This window comes from Jaculus jaculus, chromosome 10 (genome assembly GCF_020740685.1).
Source record: "Jaculus jaculus isolate mJacJac1 chromosome 10, mJacJac1.mat.Y.cur, whole genome shotgun sequence".
Classification (NCBI taxonomy): Eukaryota; Metazoa; Chordata; class Mammalia; order Rodentia; family Dipodidae; genus Jaculus; species Jaculus jaculus.
The window spans coordinates 46,602,798-46,621,371 of record NC_059111.1 but is presented as its reverse complement, the minus strand read 5'-3'; the positions used below and the strand labels follow the sequence as shown (position 1 = coordinate 46,621,371).

Sequence of the window (18,574 nt, the reverse complement as noted above, 5' to 3'; positions counted from 1 at the left end):
AGGAAATAGAAGAAATGGCAAAGAAACTGAATAATGAAATATCTGAAGATAGGTACAAGTATGGTTGGTGAATAATAATAAATTTAATCTAACTAGTAAATTAGGTCACCTGTCAATAAGAAACATCTCACCTGAGTTACTCATTGCACATGTCTTTAGTGTGTAGATTTTTACAGCTTCATGCAATATTTCATGATACACATTCAAATGAGAATGGGTTTGAAGATGGGCCAGAAGTGACCATTAAATTTGAGAGCATAATGAATTTACTTTTCAGCTTCCTGCAGGGTTTGTGGTTTCCACCCCTTGGTCAGGTGAGGGATCAGCAAGGATCTTCCTAGTCAAAGCTGAATCTAGCTGTCAGGGAATGGGCTGAGGACTGATTGAGCAAGCACTGCTATTAAGTCTCACACCCCCAACCACGGGTGTGCTCTGTGTTTGAAAAGCTTGCGCAAATAATCTGGTCCTCATCTCTGATCACACGATGGGGAGTGGAATCAGTTCAGAAAGCAAAGAGTCCGCCAAAAGGTCAAAGGAATTGGAGAAAAAGCTGCAGGAAGATGCTGAGCGTGATGCAAGAACCGTTAAATTGCTTCTATTAGGTAATATTTTTTATTTTGCTTTCAAAAACTGAATGTATTCTCATTTATGATATATTTACTTTTCTCATAGTTCAAGTTTATTGTTACTAGATAGGAGAACTGTGATGGAAATATGTTTGGGAAAAAATAGACTGACTTTTTATATACCCTATAAATATTTCAGATTTTTTCTGTTTAATACTTATTACATTTTATGTGGTAAATATCTGTTAGCTGTTTCAATTGGCATATGTCAATAATGTGGTTTACTATTATTTTAAGACTCAAAAATATTTATTACTTTAGTTTATCCTAACCATTGTGCTTTGTAATCTTATGAACAACACTTTAACCAAAACTTATGAAAATCTATAGTTTTGTTTGGATATAAATTTTTACTGTTATGATCAATTAGTCTGAAGCTATTTATACAATAATAATAAAGTACTTTGAACTATATAAAAAATATCACCCAGACTGCTGAATGTTGTCAGTAAATTATCATATACTTAAATATGGCATTTAACTACTTTTGAACACAAATAATCATTCATGTGACAAAGTATGTCTCCATTTTTCCTTCCCTCAAAACTCCATACAATGTTTACCACAACTACAATCTCAATAAATATTCCATTAACTACAATAATTAAAATAATCATTTGTCACACATCTTCTCACAAACTAGTATGTTATGGTACATGGGATAAAATCAACAGAACTTGGTGACCAACTGCTTATGGAGAGTGAGAGGATAAAGAAAGGGTAACACTGGGTATAGTGATTCATTGTTCAGGAATATATGAACTGTGGGGCATATTTGAGATTGGAAAAGAAAGGCAAATGTGGTAATCTAAGACATTCAAATTTGTGATTTGTGATTTTTTTAAAATCAGAAACAAATAGAGGAATCTGTTAAATCAACAATTTTATGTTCATTCTATTAGTGTATTCAAAGGGAATTTATTTTCTTTCAGAACTTGACTTTTTCCTCAACAGTTTCTCTATGTTTTAAGTTTAAGTGTTCCTTTACGATGGCCTCATTGTAAGATAATCAGAACCTAACTGTGGGGTTTCCTTCTCTCATTCTTCAAAGAAAGAAAAAAAGGAAAATGTTTTCTCCTTTCTTGCCCAATTTCTGTCAGTTAATGATTTATATATTAGCTTCCAAAATCATAAATGCTCAGTACTCCACAGAGCTATTCATGAAGACCAAATTTGTATATATATATACACACACACACATACATACATATATTATATATATATATGTGTGTGTGTGTGTGTGTGTATGTAAGTATAGTGTATATACATGTATATATATATATTCACTCTCAAATAAAAAAGAATGCATTACAATTATATTTACACTTATATGATGGGTTAAGTTGAAAGAGTAATTTTTCATGACTGGTATGTGAAAAGATGGCTGGTTTTTACTATGCTTTGTTTCACAGTATTATAATATGTTGCATCATATACTTGGATTAATTTGGCTCTAACAATATGTAGCCTGAATTGTTCACTCATATTTTATTTACAAAAATGCATCATGCATCAAACTCTTTAGTTTTTCCTGTTTCAATTTATACTATACGCCTTTGACAAATTTTCCTTGAATTTCCTTGAATTCCATGTGTGATTTAATCAAGTTCAAAATGACAAAGTCTTACAAAAACCCTATTTCATTCTCATGTTTAATTGGACTTATATTTTCTAATCATAATTTTTAAAATTCAGTTTAGCTTCAATAAAACATCATATAAATGTTGCATAGAACTAAACTAAGCCTGCCCCCTAACCCATTCTTAACTCCCTCAACAGTGAACTCTATTGGACTCTCTCTCTCACACACACACACATACATTTAAAAAAGGCAAGGCTATTGATTGTGCCTCAAAAAAAAAGAAAAACCTAACATAAGAGACAATGAGCAGTTGACAAAAATGCTTATCTCTAAGTAATTCAAGAAAAGAATAGTGAAACATCTAACAGTGTGAACAGTGCATAATGTGTTTTATCTAAAATATAACATGGGCTGGGGAGATAACTCAGGGGATAAAGTGCTTGCTAGGTGAGCATGAGGATTTGAGAACATAGAATCCACATAAACCCAAAGTAGGTTGGCCTTCATGCAATTTTGTAATGTATGTTGGACTTGCTTATGATCAGCAGAGGCTTTGTTTGGAAACTTTAATTCATACTAAAAGTTCTATAGAGTATTACGCCCCAAATTAAATGACAAGTAGCTAGCTATCTAAAATAGGCCTTCAGGAGAAAACTTACAAAATTTTCTATTGCAGTGCCTTCATATTCTGGTTCAAGTATATATTAAAAAGAAAATGAAGATTTTTGCTGAAATGATTTTCAAAGTCCAAGAAAGCTCATACAATATTCTATGAAAAAATGAGGTGTTATTGACATACCACACCTGCATGTGTTTAAAGCATATGACCTGATGGATCAGGAAATGAGTATATACTCATGACTATGACCATAAGCTATGCCATCCATAGATCAAGCATCCCCCAAGATATTTTACCTTTTTATTATTTTCATTTTATAAGACCATAGTGTAAGACATATAACAAAGAAAGTCAAAATTTTCATTTGTTCTGAACAAAAACAATCTAGGAAGAGATAATTCTCTAACCCCAATAAGTAGTCTACAGAAATCTATAATAATTCCTATAATTGGTGACAAATCCTGAGCATTGTTAAGTATAGATGTTAAACAAAGACTAATGAGATTAATAGTTTTCCTGTTAACAAAACAGATTCTAGGTTGTGACAGTTTCCTGCTCTTGACTTTTTCCTCTTAAATATAGTATCAGTGAATTGGGTGAAGGACAAGGCATGCATTTCAAACCTGAGAAAATTTAGTTAGGAACATACTGTAACAGAACAGAATTGAGATTTCAAATGCCTTCAGTTAGCCGAAAATACATATTTTTTCCTTTGCTGAGAAACTATATAATAACTCAATGTTGTTTCCCCAACTTTTTGTTATTATATTATTATATAGAATTTGTGAAAATGATATCTTAGAAATCTATACTTTAAATAAATAAAATAGTTATACTTATTGAGGTTCAAAATCTAACTTAACATCTGAGTTTGTGGAAGAAGATTTTTGGTAAGAACTGATATTAGGAAAAACAGCAAAAATGTAATAACTAGAGACCAAAAAGTGCATAATGAATATGATAAAGCAACAAGGCTTAATGAAGAAGACAAACTAATCATGGTCTGTTTGATGAAAATTATTCTGCTCTTTAAAGCACTGAGTGAGGCAGACCTACACTTCTTCCTTGTCCCATCCTACCTCATCTGAGTGCCAGCACTGCTCTCACTGCCTCATAGCAGAGACAACAGGACAGGCAGATCAGAGGAATACTAGCCCTTACATCAATGTCTCTCAGAGAGTACTAATCTACAGATCATCTTCAATAAGATACTATGAGAAGAATGGAAGACACTATACCAGAAAGAGCTCTGTAAAAAGATGAAAGCAGGGCTGGAGAGAAGGCTTAGCAGTTAAGCACTTGCCTGTGAAGCCTAAGAACCCCAGTTAGAGGCTGGATTCCCCAGGAGGCCATGCATCTGGAATTTGTTTGCAGTGGCTGGAGGACCTGGCGTGCCCATTCTCTCTCTCTCTCTCTCCCTCTCTCTCTGTCACTCTCAAATAAATAAATAAACGAAAAAAAAAAAAAAGATGAAAGCCCATTCTTCCAATAAAAGAAAATGTTGAATGCTTACTATATGGTAGAGAATGTTCCTGGTCATTAATACCTGAGATTGAATCTTCCAAAACCCTAAAATGTGGATACTAATAGCCAAGACTTTATAAATGAGGAAATAAACTCTCACAGACATTAAATTTCATCTGGATACTCAGCAAGAAATGAGTAGGAGCTCATATTTATTCATTTCCTGAACCATACCTATTCTGTCTTTCCACAAGAGTTCAGCCTATCTGGGGCTGCAGAAGGGGGGTATGGATCAATAATGTTTACACTGCCCTATGAGAAATAGAATCACTGAGTGGAACAAAACTAGGTCAAAAGGAGTATTCTTTAAAACATACCAGAAGCTGACAATGTGATAAAAGTTAGAAAAGATGCATTTTCATGTTAGTTTCCATATTCTACAAAATATGTGTTGAAATTGTTTTAATATTGACATTGCCAGTGTATGCCTCAAAACGAAGTAATATGACACCATATTAATGCAGAGTTCAATGTACTTTATGTGAAGCTAGATCTAGCCCTTGGGATGCATATCTTAATTTCTTCACTACTAGTTTCTCTCATGGATGAAATAAAAGTATGTGCATAGCCAGTTGACTTCTAATGCAATTATATAATTTTAAGATTACCTATAAAAATTAAAATATGAATATGTCAATTTTTTAATCTCATCATGTGTATTATAACCAAGTGAGTAATCAATGCCTATGTATATTTAATTGAAGTTCAGTTATAGGTATGAATATAGAATAACTTTAAAATTATTTTTTATGTTTTCAAAAAAAGTAAACAGGGCTGGAGAGATGGCTTAGCAGTTAAGGCACAACCCTGTGAAGCCTAAGGACCCAGGTTAGATCTTCCAGGTCCCAAGTATGCCAGATACACATGGTGGCACATGCATGTAGAGCTCCTTTGCAGTAACTAGAGGCCCTGATGTGCCCATTCTCACTCTCTCTCTCTCTTCCTCTCTCTGTCTCAAATAAATAAATAAATAAATGAAATCTTTAAAAAATAGTGAAACCAAACTCTTTAACATATTAATAATAAATGAATCTGTATTAAAGTGTGAATTAAATATAAATCTAAATATTTAGTTCTTTGAAACATCTACTTCAAAGAAAGAGATGCATATCTTTTTTAAATTCCCTTGCTGCTCTTTGACCCAGAAAACAATGTGAATTATGAGCACAGTTTAAAAGGAAGGGATTAATTCAGGCCACATTCTTTATATGTGAATATGCTGCCATGCAGTCTATATTTGGCTTTGTAACATAATCTAATACTCAAAGTATGAGGTGGAGATTGTTAACTAAGTCCTGAAGTCAATTTACAAGTGAGATTGAATAGCTTGTGTTTGACATGACTGAGATGGAGTTGCAAGCAATAAAGAAATTTGAGATAAAAACTTATTTTCTTTAGGAAATCTCTTGCCAGAATTGTAGTCAACTGTGCTCATCCTTCACAGAGAACACTGATATCACTATGTAGAACAAGGATTATCCAGACACCCTTGGAAAAGGGCCAAAGGGAAAATTTTGTTTTCATATTTAAATCATCTTCACTTAAAAAATCTATTCAGAGAATTAGAATTCCATTAAGCTTCATTCGAGCATAAGAATAAACACTTAAGTAACAGCAGTTACTTAAACTGGGAATAAGAGAAAGTCAAAGTCACTTTTGAGGAGACATAAAAATATTTTCAGGGGCTGGAGAGATGGCTTAGCTGTTAAGGTGTTTGCCTGCAAAGCCAAAGGACCTTCATTTGATTCCTCAGTACCCACGTAAGCCAGATGCACAAGGTGGTGCATGCATCTGGAGTTAGTTTGCAGTTGCTGGAAGCCCTGGTGCACCCATTCTCTCTCTCTCATTCTCTCTCTCTCTCTCTCCTTCCCTCTCTCAAATAAATAAATAAAAATAAAAATAAATAAAAAATATTGTCAGATTTCTGGAGGTTGTGGAGATTCATTTGCAGGTTCATTTGAAGGCAGATAGAATCAGCTCTGAAGGAAACTCATTTCTTCTTTCAGAATGTAGCAATAGGCAAGAATCCAGCTCTTGGGGGAAGGTGATGTGCAAAGTCGCTTGGTGCAGTGACATTTCTCAGTGGTAATGAAGGAGATGGTGGGCCACAGAAATCTACTGGTGAAAAATAATCTCCATAAGCTCCACACATTTTCCCTAGAGGAGGTGGAGGAAAAGGAGGTCCAGCTCTCATGATAATTCTTAGTATGTATTCTCATGAAAATTTTCAGTTACTTTTAATTTTTGATGGTTTATTTATGTGTTTATGAGCACGTGCATGCAGAAACATGCATGGAGAGGTCATGGGAGCTTTCTGTAGTCCAACTTCTTTGAGACTGGATTTTTTGCTGCGTGCTCATGCAGACATGTCTGGACCATGAGCTTTGAATTCTTCTTCTTTTTTTTTTTTTTTTTTATTTTTCCATTGCCATTGACATAGGTGCATTAGGACCACAGTTTTATGCATCTTTAAGTCAGTATTGGGGTACAGAACACTAGGCTTCAGGTTTTGCAAGCAAATGTCTTTAACTGCTAAGAAATCTCCCTGGGTCTTTAGTTATGTTAAAAATAATTGATTATTCTGCCTATTTCAGGTACATTCTGAATTATCAACTAAGTTACAATGTAGTAATATACCTTGAAGATTCAGGAATAATTTTTAAAATTCACAGACTAAAATGCTCTCAGTGTCATTGCCATCTGGTCTTGGACTTGGCCCTCAGTATCCCTGGGCTGCACATAACCAGTTGATGCAATCATCCAAGGGCTGAAACTGCTTGAATTCAAATCATATCTCTTCTAGACCTGTGTAAAGTTTATCATTGTCAGAATTCCCTAACAATGTAATATAATGATCATTTACATAGAAACATTAAGTATTATAAGTACTTGAGACTATTTAAAGCACATTGGTGAAGGTGAATGAGTTATAATCAACTATTGTAGCAGCTAATGGAAGCAACTTGAGCTCTGGTAGATTGTGTCTACAGGGCTCCTGGAATCAACCTATGGTGGTGCTGAAGAATGAGGAAAGACCATCCTGAAAGCTCATTCACTCCCTGACATAATCTAAAAGGTCACTTTTATTCCCAAAATTTATGACACTTTTGACTTACCTACAGGAGAGAAAAGTAAGATAAAATTAGGTTGTGATTTATTTTTATCTGACCAAGTGGTTCTTTTTTGAAATTTTTATTTAATTTGAAAGGACAAGGGAGAAAGAGGAGCACAGTTTTGTGCATCAAGGTATGTCTGTACTGAGGAATCAAACCTGGGCCAGCAAGCTTTGCAAGCAAGCAACCTTAACTACCAGGCAATCTCCCTAGCCCACAACAGTGATTTTTAACTGACACAACATTGGTTCATGATTCATGATAAGATGCTTATATATTTTTGGAATTATTTTCATGCATACTTGATATAAACTCTACCACCAACCTATGTTCCTTGCTCAGATTTTATAAAATTCCTACATTCTCTCATTTTATCAAAGTAGATATTTCATATAAACAAAAGTACTGTGACTATTTTATTTCACTATAAAAATATTCAACAATACAGTATTTCTTAAGACAACTTAATTTATATTCAGATAAGACATTCTTTTCTAAATTTCAGACTTTCACCAGGCTTTTCCCTCAGCATTTCCACTCTAACTAAACAAAATACAGCACAGATAAATATGTCTACATAGTTAGTAGTAGAAGTTCTATTGAATCCATTAAAATTCCTTCCATATTCCCACAATTCTAAAATTTTTAAGTCAGCAAAAATATGCTGTATATTGTTACATGTGCAGGATGGTACTACAATTTCAAATATTCCCTTCTAATTTTAGAGTTTTCAAGTAAATCTAGTTATGGATAATTCATAAGCTTATTAGATGCCTTTCCACTCAAAGTTGTACACACCCTACATTAATCAACAATTTGTCTAAAAGCAGCACACCAGGATATTTTAAGAGCTCTGCACTTGAATCTTTCTGTTATGACTCTTAGCCACACAAAATAATATAGTTAAATGTATTCTAAAAATGAGAGGATGATATTCTGTGATTCCATTTTTTTCATAGATGTTTCATTTTTCTATATAACAGTCTCTATTAAATGAGTTGGTTCTGTCAAATTGTAAATTTATATATGTACTTCTAGCTAAAGTCTGTGAAGAAATATTAGAAAATGATTTTGTTGAATTTTTCATCTTTACATTTCAAATTTTTCTTCTTGCTTCTATCTACTGGTAAATGCAAGCATTTTCTATTGCTATTGTTGCTGTTATCTTTTTTTCTGTTTCATAAACACACTAGAAACAATCTTAAAGGGTAGACTTACAGGGCCACACCAATTATTAAGAATCTGTGCATTGCTACTGAGCAGTGAAATATTATCTTCCATGGTATCACTATGTTCATTTGCTGAACATCATAAACAGTAGACAGCCGCTTCTGACAACTGCAGAAACCAGATAGATTCACATGTACAACAGAGATGATGTGACATATACTTAGTTATATCCATATCTGTTCATTGAGGCTGGGAAAATGTTTTAAAATCATGCAGAAATTTTTCAATGTACGTATAAAAATGTCTATACTATGATAGACAAATCTTATGTTTAAAGCATGTGTTCAAAGAATTTTTTCACTTCATGAAGATTCTCCTGCTAACTGCTTCTCTGAGTGCTTGGAGTGCACAGTAAGCAAAAGAGACACTGGCCTTTGTCCTTGTAAAATTTCTCTTACACTGATGGAAGATAATATGAAAATCTAAAACAATATATGAAAAATTTGTAAATATGGAAAAGTTAAGTTTTAGGGAGAAAAGGAAACCAAGAGAATGAATATGGATTTCAGATCTAAATATAGTAGTTTAAGTCCTTTAATTCAATATTTATTAGTAAAATTTGAATAAAATTTTGGCATTAGGAACATCAAAATTCACATAACTTTATGTTTATGTAAAATTAATGCAACCTTTCACAAACCAAGACAGTTAACTTCCATGCTAATCACACACATATATATATGTTTTCCTAGATTTCTATTTCTCTTGAAAAATTTCAAAATCATTTTTCATACCCTTGAAATTTGAAAATTAGCAAGAATACTGAGATTTCAAGGATGCTTGTGACTCAGCCCACTTTATGTAACTGCCCAACTATCTGTCTATTGATTGGCAACTTATGTCATGCTTTTGGGCTATTTATGCCATGCCATATATATGTTATAAATGCTACTTATAATCTGAGGATATATCCAAAATAATAGATATAAAATGCTGAGTTTTCTTCCATATTTTAAATATTTTATTTATTTATTTATTGGACATAGAATGAGAGAAGCAGAGACAGAGAAAGAAAATGGGTGTAGCTGGGCCCCCAGCCACTGCAAACGAAGTCCAGAAGCATGCATACCCTTGTGCATCTAGCTTACTTGGCCCTGGGGAATTGAACCAGGATCCTTAGGCTTTGCAGGCAAATGGCTTAAGCACTAAGCCATTTCAACAGCCCTTCTTCCACATTTTAGAGATTTAATAGTTATTTTATTGAAAAATTTGATTACCATATTTATTACTTGACTTTACACACTTAAGTGACACACTATAACCTGAATTTCCAAACTTCAAGAACTTGCCTGATTTACTCCTTCCTCTCCCTTCCCACCACATGTCTAAGCTCATGGATAAGCACCTAGGACTAGGGGTCACATCTAGTGATTATGATCTTGTTGGCAAGATCGCAAGGTATCATATGATAATGGACAGAATACATGCAAGAAGTCCAAAAAATTGGCTTTTATAGAAACTAACTCAGCACAACCCAATAACCTACTAATGAACTTATCACATGAACTAATGGGATAGACTAGTAATTCACAAGCATAATTCTAATTTCCTTTTAAAGGTCCCAGCTGATCTGCCACTGAAGATCTCATCATAGAGATTACATTTTAACATGAGTTTTAGAGACGACAAATACTTTGCAAGCAATGGGTGAACATTTTCATTATATTTCCCCATTTTCATTTTCAGGAGTCATATTCACCCACAGAAGCAGTTCCTATACACACTTCTACTATTAAACACACCTAGCCAATCATCCTAACCACATCACTCACACTACACTACTGATAATCATCCTATATCTAACATACCTGTTCTGAACAGCTTCTCCTTGTTAAAGGCTTTTACCTATCTGGTTTTTTTGGTTTTTTTTTTTTTTCCTTTTACCATTTGTGCAAATAGATCTGTGAGGAGAAGTTCTATGAGAATGATTTAGAGACTGAAAATTAGGGACAATTTCGTTGGGATGAGAAGCCAGGAGACACAAATTTCTCAAACTGTGTTCAGATGTAATAAATAAAATAATTTTATCTATTATTATACATTCATTTTTTAGAAGGTGCACAAATGGAAGTGTCTTCATACTTGAGCTCAAGGTTCAAGTGTGATGACCTGAGTTTGGATCCCTGGAACCCATGGAAATGTCAGGCATGGTATTGCACTCCTGTAGTCCCAGTGCTCAGGAGAGAGAGAGACAGGAGGATCCTCAAGATCACATTGCTAGCTAGGCTAACCAAATCAGCTAGCTTGGTGTTCAATGGGAGACCATATCTCAGTAAGTAATTTGGAGAGCAACAGGAGATACTTGATGTCAGTCTCTGGTCTTCCCATATATGTGCACAAATGCATGTTCCCACATACACATAAGCACATACCACACACATACAATTGCAACAAATATGACAAATTAACAATATAACAAAGTAACAATAAGTATAAGGTCTTCATATTTATATAAACATGGTGTGTTAGCTAGTAACATTGCCTATTTTTGTTTCAGGAGCAGGAGAATCTGGAAAAAGCACCATTGTGAAACAAATGAAGTAGGTACAGAACCATTTAAAATGCTTACTGTTTGCTGTGTGCTCCTGAACTTGACCATTCTTAAAACAAAGGTCTGTAGAGGAGGTGATTGACTGGTGATTGACAGCTTTTCCTCCATCACAGGCAAGCTCATTCACCATGGTGTCTGTTGTGTGGCAGAAGTTGTCATTTCCATTTCTTTTCCTTTATGCTTCTCAAGAATATGAATACAAAACTCCACTATATTTTAATTATATTAATCTGAAAAATTTCAGTGTTTTTGTTTGTTTATTTTTTTTCACTGTGGGCATAAACCACAAATAATGAAAAATATGTCAATCAATGTTCCATTTGAAATTTTAAAGAAACAATAGCTTTTGCTTCATCAGCATTTTTCCTATACAAAAATAAAATATATATTTATCATTATCACTGTAATTTATTTTAAGTTATTTTCTATTACTTTCTCTATGTTTCTCTATAGTTATATAACTAGACTGAAATTTATTAATAAGGAAATAGCATAAGAATTCTTTACATTAAAAAATGTAATGTTGGGCTGGAGAGATGGCTTAGGAGTTAAGGTGCTTGCCTCCAAAGCCTAAGGAACCATATTTGACTCTCCAGATCAAAAGTTAGCCAGATGCATAAAGGTGAGGCAAGTGCAAGGTGGCACATTCCCATTAGGTGGCACAAGCATTTGGAATTTGATTTCAGTGGCTGAGGCTCTGGCATATCAAATTCTCTCTCTCTTTCTGTCTCATTTCTCTAAAAAAATAAAAATAAAAATAAATTTTAAAACTGCTAAAAGAAAAAACCTTGTAATGTTTAGCATAAAATAGTACTAGATAAGGAAAATAGGTTACATGAAAACAATGATATCACAGATATAAAATTGTGACCAGAGAAGAAGAAGAGTGAGAGGAAAAGAAGAAGGGAGGAGAAAGAGAAAGAAGAAGAATGTTTGAGCCTCTTTTAAAGTTGTGCACTAAAGGATGTTGTTCCTTCTGATATGCTAGGGTGCATCCCTGGCAATGATGACATTGTCTGGTAACTCTCTAAGCCACTATTTATTTTATTTTATTTTTATTAATTTTCTATTGTGCAAGTACAGGCAGTTTGGTACCATTATTAGGCTCATCCATGACCTACCCCTCCCCATTGGCCCCTCCTTGTTGAGGTATATGGGTCGTGCATTGTGGGCTTAGCCCATAGTTATTGGTATGATAACTGTCTCTGTATATCATGACCCAACATGTGGCTCTGGCATTCTTTCTGCCCCCTCTTCCGCAAAATTTCCCTGAGCCATGTTGGGTTCATTTTTGGTCGGCTTCAGTGATGAGGTGTTGGGGGCCTCTTTTTAATTCCATGTAGAATGCCAAGTAAGTTGCAAATCAACTAAAAATTAAGCACAACTTTTCAAATCACACCTATAAGTGCAAACGAATATTTAACCTTCATCATGTTCCTTTAGCTACTAATCTGATTATACTACGTTTGACCCATTCTAACAGCTGACTCTATTTCATTTGTTGGTCACATTAACACATGTTCTCTTGTTATTTCTTTCACATTATAACCTCTCTAAAAATTATCCTGTCTTTTTTATGGATCTATTATGTATAAGCTTACTTATAGTTTGAAAAGAAAAAAGAAATGACAAATGTGGCTAAATAAAAAGCACATATAAATGTGTTGAATCATATATAAAGCCAAAAAAAAGTATACTGGGGAGACAACTCACAATAAAGACAATGGATAAATTAGTGACTATTTGAAAACACAAAGCCCTATAGGAGTGTTATGTAAAACAATAACCTGTTCCATATAAGCAAATAGAGGTATTATCCACAGTTGGAAGGGACAAAAGTCAAACGTCTGTCAAAGACATAATGCAGTTCATATTAGTTTATCTTCACTAAGTATAAAAATAAAAATGTGAATCATTAATGAGCTACCCATCATCATAATAAATTAGCAAAACTTAATTTCCATAAGATGTGGTGGCTTGTACCAGCATTCAGGAAGCTGAGGCAAGAAGGTTTATATGAGCTTAATGCCATCTTAGGTTACATAGTGAGTACCAGGCCAGTGAGGAATATATAGCAAGAATTTGTCAACAAAACGCAATAATTAAAAAATTAATATTATCAATATTATCTAGCAAGAGTGAGGTTTTAAATGAGATTTTCCACTATTGGTAAACAATATATTGTAACAAATTAATATAAATATATTTCAAAGTACACTATATACTGGGAAACATTTACATATATTTCTGAGAACATTCAGTAAGATTTTTAAAAATATGAAAATATTTTAAATTTACAAAACAAAAATTAATTACAAAATAAAGTGTTACATTATTTAAATAATAGTGTAATATAGGTTACAGATCATGCATTAATAAATTAAAAGAAAATACAAGCATATAGGCTGAAAAATTTGAATAGTATTCATCCTTGACTTGTAAAATCATGCACTTATGCATAGGCATAAAAGAAAGTTTTAACTATCTCAGTGATCAGCACATATTGGATGCTTGACAACATCTATTTGTTTATGCAGCTGCCTCTGCCTGCAATGCCCTTCTTCCCTTTGACCAACTAGCAAGAGCTATTTATCCTTAAAAATCATCTCATTATCACTGGTCTACCAACACTTTCCTGACATTTTAAAACACTTTATTTATCTATTTATTTATTTGAAAGTGAGAAAGAGGGGGAGAGAGAGAGAGAGAGAGAATGGGGGAACCAGGGCCTACAGCCACTGCAAGGAAACTCCAGTTGCATGTGCCCCATTGTGCATCTAGCTTATGTGGGCCCTGGAGAATGGAACCAGGATCCTTTGACATTGCATTCCCTTAACCACTAAGCAATCTCTCTAGCCTTCTCCTAACATTTTATATCCACCAGAATACAATTTATACTTTTTCTTTTCTACCACTGCTTACCACACATGATATTCATACTACGAACTTTCACACTTCACACACACACACACACACACACACACACACACACACACACACACACACCTGTTACACTCCTCCTTGCTGTAACCTAGTGCTTCCCACTAGAGCATTGTGTAATGCTGGGAAGATTCTGCTTTTGAGAGCTATCAGCAACGTATGTCCTTAAAAATCACTGGAAATGTGACTACTTTGAGGAACTAAAGCTTAATTTATATAATGTTGCTAAGAGGTATCATACAAGCATGTCCACCCTGTGGCCCACATGTCCCAAGAATGAATGTGGCCCAATACATTTGTAGATGATAACATCATGTGGCAATACCAAATTATTGGATATTCCTGGGAATGTGCAGTGTGTAGACCACATGCCAGTTTATCTTTAGTGGGAGGATGATGATTTATCAGTTCTGTTTAAGCACACAATGCCCAATAAATTAGTAATTAGTTAGAAATGACCCAGGAATCAGATTATAGCTAGGGAGTTTTTCTATCAAAAATTGGTTTATGCAGTTGCTAAATAAAGCTATGCTGTCTAAGAATCCAGCTTCAAAGGAATGTTGTAAGTCTGCCTTTATCATTTTATTCTGTTAAATTTGTGATAAAGGACCATTATCAGAACATGTTTCACTGAGTAAACCTAATTGTCCCAATTTTACTCACAATTGCAACCTTTATGTAAAAAATATAATTGCTTCCCAATTCCATGTTTTGAAAAGAGGACTGGATTTATTTACTGAACTTACTTTTTTTTTTTTTTTTTTGAGGTAGGACCTCACTAGCTCAGGCTGACCTGGAATTCACTCTGTAGACTCAGGGTGGCCATGAACTCATGGCGATCCTCCTACCTCTGACTCCCAAGTGTTGGGGTTAAAGGCATGTGCCACTGCACCCTGATGAACTTACTTCTGATCTATGTATGAAAACACTTTGCTATGCTCTTTAATTATACTCTATTTTCTTTAGTTATTAAAGTCATTTAAATGTTTAAAGCAATAAGGCAAGTATGGCACTATGTAAGGTAGAAATGCATCAAGTATAAATTAGTAAATAAAAATAATATAGACACATCTTTTTTCACCTTTAACTTCCAAGTCCTTCCATCTCATGGCTTTAATTTCTCTTTTTTTTTTTTCAAATTTTTATTAACAAGTTCCATGATTATAAAATATATCCCATGGTAATACCCTCCCTCCCCCCCACTTTCCCCTTTGAATCTCCATTCTCCATCATATCCCCTCCCCATCTCAATTGGTCTCTCTTTTATTTTGATGTCATGATCTTTTCCTCCTCTTATGATGGTCTTGTGTAGGTAGTGTCAGGCACTGTGAGTTCATGGATATCCAGGCCATTTTGTGTCTTGGGGGAACACGTTATAAGGAGTCCTAGTTTTCCTTTGGCTCTTACATTCTTTCTGCCACCTCTTCCTGAAGAGATATTTATTTCCATAAAATTCTAAAGTTCCCATAGAGATAAACAATAATGAGAATATGATACCCCAAAAGAAAAACACAAAACTTAATAAGAAAATAAACCAAAGGAAAAAAAAAAAAAACAGCAGAAAGGAACAAGTACATATCAAACAATAGAGATGAAAAAAAGGGTATCAGTAGCACCAGCAAAGGTTTTAGCTTTTAATAAGTAAATCTATTTGAAGCTATTTTTCCTAAATTGTTAGTAAACCTTGGACTCCTGACTGAATGAGTGGAAGGAAGAGTTCAGCCAAATAAAAGTCTGTGTATTTAAGTTTTGAGAACTCAGCTGCACGTATGCACATGGAGAAGTGACAAGGGAATTAACATCGAGTCATTAACTACATTTAAAAAAAAATGTCTTTGTTAATGCTGTAAATAGAAAGCAGGCACTCCTAGTTTCCAGTGTTCCTTAAGTGATAGGAAAAGACAAAACTGTTCTACTAAATTACTTCACTTCCTGTACAAATCATGCTACAAACACAACAACTTTCAGATCTCGCTACATGTCTCTGCCTGGAAATCAAGGAATTTTTCTCTTGAAAAGGGAATTTGTGTTCTCTTGGAAAAACACTTATGATTTACATATTTTTAAAAAACATTTTATCTAGAACGAATCCTAAATCCTTCTTTGTTTAGCTTGGGGGATCAAAGAAGAAAATGTTGTATGAACAGACAAAGATAATAAAAACTCAGAGACATGAAATGGTTCAGATTTAGAATGGGCCCAGGAACAAAATATTTCTTCTTAATGAATATATATTATGCCATTCTTCTGGTAGTATATGTTTGATATTTGTTACTGTTGCTACTTCTAACTCACAAGCATTTTCATTTTTTAATTATAGGATCATCCATAAGAATGGCTACAGTAAACAAGAATGCATGGAGTTTAAAGCAGTGGTTTACAGTAACACATTGCAATCCATCCTAGCCATTGTGAAAGCCATGACTACTCTGGGAATTGATTATGTAAATCACAGAAGTCCTGTAAGTATACACGGTGTTAGCTATAGTGCCTGCAGTGAAGCTTGGGCCATAAAGCCAGAGGAATCATTATGTCTGTAGTCCTAATCTATATAAAAACAAAATAACATGAAATAATTTTGCAAATATTAGTTATCATCTCAAGATTTCCTATTTGCCTTCGAATGAAACTTCTGTCCTTTACTTTGCACATGATTTTATTCAGCATTAACTGTTGTTTCCCTAAGTATCAAAAATATCAAGTACATCAATATAAAAAGTAAGTCTAAGTCTGTAATCCAGGATGGCCTGGAACTGGCTATGTAGCTCAAGATGACCTCAGATATACATAAGTCCTCCTGCTTCAGCCTCCTATGTGCAATATTATAGGCAAAAACCATCATGCCCCATTACAATGTTGAAATCTTAATAAAAAATTAGAAATTGTGGGATTAATAGAGTTTGAACACTAAATATACTCAAATAGTCATAGTTTAGTTCATATGGTATCTAAATAATTTTATTTTTCTCTACTTCCTTTAAGTAATTATTTTATATCTGGTACATTTTAAATCCATTATCTTTAAAACAGTTCACATAAAATATTAAACTATTTGAATATTCAAGTTATACATATTTTTTTTATCAAAAACCATACCTGACTCATTTACACAAAAAAGTATCATGTTATTGCTAGCATAAAATCCATTTCCATGTAGTTTCTCTGGAAGCATCCGGTTTCCTCCAGAGGGTATCAACTTAACTGCCCCCTATATAATTTGAAGATATCTTGGTATTGGAGCCATAAAGAGGGAGAAGAACAGTATAATATCAAAGGTAGATAATAAAGCCAAATGTACTTTTCTTCTTCCCAGTACTTCCACTTTAGGATTAGAATATCTCAATGACCACTGGAAATCATTAGGATGAAAAACAAGTCTTCTCATGCTGCTTTGTTTAAAGTAAAGAGCAAATACCTACCTTCCTGACAGTTTTCTTCTAAAAAGAAATGATAAATATGATTTTACAGCAAATATTGCAAAGCCTACAGCTACAGGTTCTATGGACTTTCTTCATTTATAGCTTTTCCCACAGTTTATCTCTAGTTAAGTTATCTACTTCACTGATTCTGCTTTCTTTCTCCTCTCAGTGAAAATGGATATGTGAAGAAATAGAACAGCAGGGTCTTTTCATCTGTGTCATTCCATTACTTAATCACTATATTCTCTGAGCTATTTCACAATCTATGACCCTGGCTTTTGCTAAGAGCCTAGAATTTTACAGAGGCTCTTAGAAGACAGCTTATTATAACTGTTTGATTTAAAGGTGTTAAAAGTAAGCCCAAATATTAATTGGTTTGCATGAAATAATTAAAGTTTAAGGTAAAACCCGTTTTTCTTTCCTGGCTTCCATTACAGTACTTTTGTTAATATAAGGAATATTTAAATGTTAAATGGCAGGTTTTAATTTTTTTTCTCCTTGACAATAATAGTTACTGAAATATGTTTATTTTTTGCATTCTTTTGAGCATTATTTAAGGATGTTAGATTTGCATCAATAATATTCCATATATCTGTGCCAGGAAAATTGGAAATCACAACCTTGAATGTTGCTGTCTTTTTGAACATATGTATTCTTCATCATTCAATTTTGGCTGCATTGACTGTAGACTTTTCTAAGGTGTGTTGGTTAAGAGTCTCAATGAGGGCTGGAGAGATGGCTTAGCGGTTAAGTGCTTGCCTGTGAAGCCTAAGGACCCCGGTTCGAGGCTCGGTTCCCCAGGTCCCACGTTAGCCAGATGCACAAGGGGGCGCACGCGTCTGGAGTTCGTTTGCAGAGGCTGGAAGCCCTGGCGCGCCCATTCTCTCTCTCCCCCTCTATCTGTCTTTCTCTCTGTGTCTGTCGCTCTCAAATAAATAAATAAATAATTTTAAAAAAAAAAAGAGTCTCA

General features: G+C 34.0%; 1 protein-coding gene across 1 annotated transcript in view; it reads left to right on the top strand.

The window, feature by feature from the left end:
• Positions 1–484: 484 nt before the first annotated feature.
• The window catches only part of Gnat3 (G protein subunit alpha transducin 3), a 41,043-nt gene continuing 22,953 nt past the window's right edge, over positions 485–18,574 (top strand). The window contains exons 1-3 of the mRNA XM_004662319.2: positions 485–602; positions 11,192–11,234; positions 16,506–16,647. Coding sequence (XP_004662376.1) covers positions 485–602; positions 11,192–11,234; positions 16,506–16,647 — 303 coding nt within the window. The remainder of the gene's footprint in view (positions 603–11,191; positions 11,235–16,505; positions 16,648–18,574) is intronic.